At 35.8% G+C, this 7,193-nt stretch overlaps 1 protein-coding gene across 1 annotated transcript; it reads right to left on the reverse strand.

Annotated features, from left to right (window-relative positions):
* Positions 1 to 1,218: 1,218 nt before the first annotated feature.
* On the reverse strand, positions 1,219 to 2,736 carry LOC131436022 (transmembrane protein 234 homolog). The gene is made up of 3 exons (XM_058604441.1): positions 2,360 to 2,736; positions 2,138 to 2,297; positions 1,219 to 2,071 (listed from the first exon to the last, which is right to left on the reverse strand). The coding sequence occupies exons 1-3, from the start codon at positions 2,576 to 2,578 to the stop codon at positions 2,004 to 2,006; spliced, it is 447 nt and encodes a 148-aa protein (XP_058460424.1). The 5' UTR covers positions 2,579 to 2,736; the 3' UTR covers positions 1,219 to 2,003.
* Positions 2,737 to 7,193: the final 4,457 nt, after the last annotated feature.

The following is a 7,193-nucleotide window of genomic DNA, read 5'->3' on the forward strand; positions in this document are numbered from 1 at the left end:
AAGAGATACAGTAAAAATATCAAATTCTCATAAATCAATCAGGTTTATCAGGACTTGCAGATTTTGATAACCGATTACCGATGAATAAACTTATTTCAATTTTGACGGTATTCGGTTTTCGATCCTGGAAGGAACCTGAAAATTCAATTTAGAACGCACTACGATTTCTCAAAGATGTCTGCACTAATTTTCAAAAATTTCGAATCAAATGAAATGATTTACAATCCCATAGACGAATTTAACTGATTTCGGCTACACCGATTTTCGAATTCCGGTTCCGGTATTTGAAATAGAGGGACTCAAACGTTTTCTCAAAGAAGGCCAAATTTCATAAACAAAAATCCAAATTTGGTAAATTTTATCCGATTCCGACATAAAATGGTGAAGAGTTTTTTTTAATTTTACCCGTCATAAAAGATTACGATATCCAAAAGATTTTCAAAGTTGGGCTCATAACTATTCCAATTTATTCGTCACAATAACTCATCACCATATAAACAATTTTGGGTTCTGCTGGTCCCTAAATACCGGTGTTGAAAGTACCATGAATAATGGCCAAAGACTCTAAATGCTCAATCGATTGTCACATGATTTCATGCAAATTCTATTTTCGATCCGACTTGCAATTCCGAAATTACAGGGCTCTAACTTTCATTTAAAACAACGGTCAATAAAATAATTTCATGAAAACTGAAAACACTGAAAAATATTTATGCAAAGAGCACATGTGGACTGATAAAAAAAGGTATCATCTCACTTCTACCCGCTTGTGAGGAATTCTGGCAACCGTCAGAAGGCTGGCTGCATTCCGGCTGCTGTCAAAATTGTCCAGGCGAAATTGCGTCATTATCTCGCCGTATGTGTCTTGTTTATTTCCCTTCTCTTTCTTTTTTCTTTTCATTCGACTTCATTCGATATTCGTCAATCCCGCATATACGTACAAAAAACGAATCTTGAGACGAGGTAAATGAGATTTAAATATGGGTATGTTTGGTAGTGAGAAAGTAATGTTATTGGTAATAACTAGAGTGCCTATAACCAGAGTGACGACATCTCATCCGTAATGTTGGCAACAATTCAAAACATTCCAATAGCTTTACATTGAATTGACAGGTCTTTTGCTCGTTTGGAACTGGTAGCTGTCATTCCAAACGAACAGCTGTCGCCACTCTGATTATAGTCACTCTAGTAATAACATTTTCCATGATAAGTATATATGAAGGGCAATAACTTGTTGCTTTCATATGTATCTTTTATTTAAAAAATAAAACCAAGACGCTTAAAATGTAGAACCGATTCAAAACGGTTCTGCCCATCTTGTATGGCAAGAATCCGACAGAAAAGAACCGTTAATAACCGCTAGGCGACATTCTCTGCCGGAAACGGTTTTTGCATTGTTGCCAGACTTTGCCGATTTCCGGAATTGCAGAATTCCGGCGAAAATGGCTGGCAGACATAGCCAGCCGTCTGGGGGGAAATCTGCCCGCCGCGTACAAGTGGGTAGGTGGATTAAGCACGTTTTTAAAGTCATTGCACATTATTAACAGTTTCTCTCTGGAGAGATAGTATTGTCGGATTGATGAGCAGCTTTGATTTTTTGACAATATTTTCGTCAATCCGATGAAGTTTCCATAACACGATCAAAAGTATTGTCAATAACATTGTCTCGTGTAATGGCCGCTATTGAAACCTATTGCGTACCGGTTCGATTGAATTATACTAATTATGTATTATTTACGATTAAATGTAATGTTAACAATCTTATAATATACCTATACTATGGGTTCTCCACTTGTAAAGTGTAATACTTGAGAAGTCAAGCAATGGATTATAAATAGCGCAAAATAGGACCAGAGCGGGTCTATTATACGTTGGATATTTCTCGAGTGCTGACTAATTATCCGAAATTCCTGAGATCGGCCCTTAAATTTGAACTATAATATATTAAAATGCCGACGCCGATGTTGTAATCTAATTTTATTATTCAATAAACTTGACGACTATCACATCATTTTTTCCACACTACAAATTACCGTTCCTGTTATGACAAGTAGCATTCCAGTGTAGGTTCCTGTAGAAAAAGAATCGTTGTTTAAACTAGTTTCAGATACAGACGTTCACGATAATCTCCACTTACTCCAACTAGCAGCTTGTTCTCCTAACAACCACGCCGTAATAGCCGTAAAAACAAATGTTAGCGAGTTGGCAACAGGCACTACCAACGACAACTCGGTCCGTTGTAGGGCAAATACGTACACGATGCTACCGAATTGATTCAACACCAATGGGAGAAGGTACTAGAAAAAGGGGGAATCAAGAAGTTAGAAGAAAATTATTGATCAACTATTGGAACGTTTACCTGCCAGCGTGAAACTAAAAACCGCAGCTCCAGCCAAATTTGACCAAGTTTGGATGACGCCTGCAAACTGTTATAGCCAAGACTTCCCCGTCGAATAAAAGGATTGGTTGCTCCCCAAAAAAGAGCAACTACGACTATCATTAGTACAGAAACAGCATCCACCGAGGGTTTTGAGCTAATGCTATCGGCAGACCGATTCAGTGGCAACTTTGAAGACATATTTCCACATAATTACTGAACGACGGAGCGACGACACCGAAGTTTGGCAAACGAAATATGTACACCGTACATTCGTTTATCATAACAAATGATAACGTCTTAGAAGATAACAACGTTCAACGAATAACTGTTTAGTGTTTACTTACCGTCAGCGCTGCCAACTATACCGATTTCTCGGTATTTATACCGATTTTTTGACTCGATACCGGAATACAGATATGCTCTCTCAAAATAACGATATTTCAATTTTCATCAAATACCGATTTTCAGTTTTTGTGTTGGAATCCATAGGGGCACACCAGGTCGAGCGACCTTTTTTTTTTGGTCGCACTAAATCGATGTTTGATTTTTCGAGAAAGTTATTGTACAGATAAATTTTTCCGCCAAATACAGTTTTTTGGAAAAAAAACAGATGACAGCACTGCTTACCGTCATTCGTTTACGTTGCCAGATTACCAATTTACCTCTATACCGTAATTCAAATACGTTCTTCAAAAATACCAAAATTCACAGTTCATACAGATAAATACCGATTTTCGGATTTGTCTTGGGATGGCATGACAAAATGTGATGGTAGGACCTTTTTCGCTTACTTAAATCAACCCCAGTCACAATTTCCTAGTGCATATATGATAAAGATTCTGGTACAGACGTGGTACAGAAAGATTTTTGAACCTGATACAGATTTCTGAAAAAATGACCTGGCAACTCTAGTCTCTGCACTGCGAAGGAACAAAATGGAAACGATTTGACTGCCTGGTAGCACCGGCTACGTTCAGGGATACCATATTATCCGATTTTTTAGAGAAGTGATATACATATTCAAATTTCTCCAATTTTTACGAGTTATTTCCGAAAACTGACACATTTTTAAGATTCACCATATTTTCACAGATTTGCATCCATTTCATGCATCAAACATGGGAATAGAGCAAACATGGGAATAGAGCATATAGGCCCTCTTGTAAGCTACAAATTAATGCTCATTACTCGGGTTTTAAGTTATAGATTTTTAAAGTTTATTGAACATAATTTCATAATTTGGGTTCCTGTTCTCAAGATTATACCGATTGTTGTGTACTTGAAAGTAGAGCAATGAATATTATATTCTGCACTCAGGCAAAATGAATGATGAAAATCATAATGCAAATCTTATGATGCATCAACAACCACTAAAATCAGCATTTCATAAGATTAATATGAAAAATATACCTCTGCAATATACATCTCATCTATCACTATTATATGAATTCCACAATATATGAGAAAAGTTATGTTTGTCATAGAAGTGTCTAGCAATGTTTCTAAAAATTTCATATGAATTTAATAAGGCTTTTTATTGGAATTTCAGTTTTCGAGACTTCATAAGGCGGTCTTATAATTCGCATACGATATTCTTGTGGCTGAAAACCATGCGAAATCATTATGAAATTCCATATATTTTTTGCCTGAGTGTGTAACGTTCGCGAGGTATGCCCAAAGATAAATAATAAAGACATGTACGTGCTTATAAATATTTAAAAAAAATGTGGTTCGTTCCCGGTACCTTCTGAAATGACTTCACTCACCGCTTGGCGGAGCGCGAAGTTAATAGCATTGTTATCATTTCCACCAAAGTGTGCCATAAAATCTCAATATATACAAATGAGCTACCGAATCGAAAGGGTTCTCACGGTTTGGCATTTGCATTATGGATGTATGATGGAAACTCAGCAGTGCAACCAATTTATCACCATTGGTGCCAGTTTCACGGAGGACCGTAGATGTGCGCCAAAAAAGATCGTGACTGTCATGTCTGGAAATTCGTTTGTGGTATGCCCTAATCACCTTATATCGGTTGGCAAATCTGGCTACAAAAAAAATCTAGTTTAAAACAACAGAATAATAGTTGTTCATTAAAGCAAAATAAGTTGCTTCGACGAAAGATTCAAACAATATACCTTATGATCAAAAAAGAACCGGAATTTTATTAAAAACGTGATTAATCCACCTAGCAGTGAGATGATACCTTTTTTTATCAATACGCATGTGTTTTTGCATCGATATTCTTCGGTGTTTTAGTTCTCATGACATTATTTTAATTATCGTCGTTTTAAACGGCAAATTGAGATCACTCATTACCCTGTAATGCCGAAACTGCAAAACATATCGAATTTCAATCTTAGCGTGTGACAATCGATTGAACATTCCATGAGATGTCGAAGTAAGTTCCACTTTAGAGTTTTTCGTCCTTATTTATGGTACTTCCAGAGCCGGTATTCAGGAATTAGCATAGCCCAAAATGATTAGAATGGCCATAAATTATTACGCCAAACAATTTACATGAAACTCATCATCTGTAATTCCAGAATCGGATAAAATTCACCGATTTTGTATGGGACCTTAAGTCCTGTAATATTTGTTTTTGAAGTTCGATTTGGTCTTTTTGAGAAAATGATTGAGCTTTGAGAATCGATTCGATACTGGAATCGGAATTCTAAAATCGGTGTAGCCGAAATCAGTTAAATTCACCTGAGGAGTGTGTAGACATCTTTGAGAAATTGTAGTGCGAATTAAAATTTGGGGGTACATTCCGAATCCAAAAACGAATACCGCTCAAACTGAAATAAATTTATTTGGTAATCGACTATCCAAATCTGCAAACCCGATAAACCTGATTAATTTATGTGAAATGAACATTTTTATACTAATCACTCTGCATTTTCTAAACCGGAAGTCGGATCTGACTAAAAAGTAAGAGGTTTTATAGAATTTGAGGACCTCTCATTTGAATCATAGATGATTCTTAGATTTCATTTGAATCTTAGATCGGTTCAGCCATCTACGAGAAAAATTAATTGCATTATTTTAATTTCGTTTCACATATCATCCTGTGGTTCCGCAATCATAAGTCGGATCCAAACGTAATTCAGGAACCTTGTTTGGGAGTATACGACTTTTCATATGAATCTGAGTTTGTAGAAAACGGTTTAACCATCTCCGAGAAAAATGAGTGAAATTATTTGTCACACACGCATTTGCTGATCTCGACGAACTGAGTCGTATGGTATATGGAAGTCATGTTCTTCCAGCATTTATTGCTGTAAATAGTTTAAATCAATATAATTATGGAATTACTTCCAACTCGATAATGCTGGTATCATCTGGTTTACATATGCCATATTCGAAAGATTATGTTGCCAAAAATGAACCGTGCTAAAATTGGTCCGAGGCAAATTGTCATAAAAAAGGATGCTGTACACAGTCTTTTTGGTACTTAGAAACAATTATATTTAACAGTATAAAAAATCGTGTTTCATTTTGCTCCCAAGCATTGCTTTTTCATACAGCGCTCAAAATTCCTTCTACTGGAATAAGGCTTACACAAAAATATCGATATCTCCGTTAAAAATGGACGGATTTTAACAATCTATGGCTTGTTGGATAGGTATTACCGAGCGAAATCTAAGTCTGGAAACATATTCCGTTTTCAAGGTCAAATGTGACAGATACTGTCAAAAAACTGAAAATTTTGACATAAAACTTCGTATAACTCAAAAAGTAAACATCCGATCTCAAAACCATTCAATAGCGTTTTGGGTGACGGGGAGACCTTTCATTTGCGACTAGTTTGATCAAAATCGGTCAAGCCATCTCTGAGATCTCGACCTCTTAGTTGACAACACACATACAGACACACACACATACACACACACACACACAGACATTTGCTCAGTTCGTCGAGTTGAATCGATTGGTATATGACATTCGGCCCTCCGGGCCTCGGAAAATTTTTCGAAAGTTTGAGCGAATTCTATACCTATTTTTTATATATATATACTAGCTGACCCGTCGAACTTCGTCTCGCCCAAAAATTAATTGTTCGAATTTATGGTTATGGATAGCAGAATTGTCAACCTATGACTATGTGGGTAACGTTTTTCTCCGTTATCTTTCTAACTACTTAATCTACTATCAACGAAATTCGGCACACATTCGCTTTAGCCTAAAACAGGAAATATCACAAAAAATTAGTATGAAATTCTTCTGTAAAGCAAAAATTGAACAAATTCACAGATTTCTATTCTGAACAGTCCATTTTTTTTAGGAACAGGTACTCATACGTTAATGTTCGCCCGACAGAACAACAAACTTCGAAGCAGTTTCTTATACACAAAAAAAAATATATTTTTGCGTTCGGTAATAATTTTTTCGGCAACGGACTGTAAAATATTATTTTTACTGAAAGATACTTAAAATTTATTCAACTTACGGTCATCTATCTACGGAACTACTGAATATCGGAAAATCCTATGTAAAAGTTACGATACTTTTACTGACATGGTCTGTGAACTCTGAAAAGTCAGTGAAGTCTCTTGACGAACTCAGTTGACAACGTTTTACCAATATTCGGAAAATTTATAAAAAATAATGAAGAATTCCAGTAATCATAACTAAAATATTCAGCAGAAATACAGATCTTTCAAATAACATCATTTTCGGACGTAAATATGGGAACATTTCTAGATTTGTAGAGCATAAAATATGGTGCAAATTGATTGCTGTTCACAAAATAGATAAAACTGATTCCTGGCGGTAAGTTTTCATTGAGTGAATATATTCAAAAAGCCTTCTA

The sequence above is a fragment of the Malaya genurostris genome, chromosome 3 (assembly GCF_030247185.1).
Source record: "Malaya genurostris strain Urasoe2022 chromosome 3, Malgen_1.1, whole genome shotgun sequence".
NCBI lineage: Eukaryota > Metazoa > Arthropoda > Insecta > Diptera > Culicidae > Malaya > Malaya genurostris.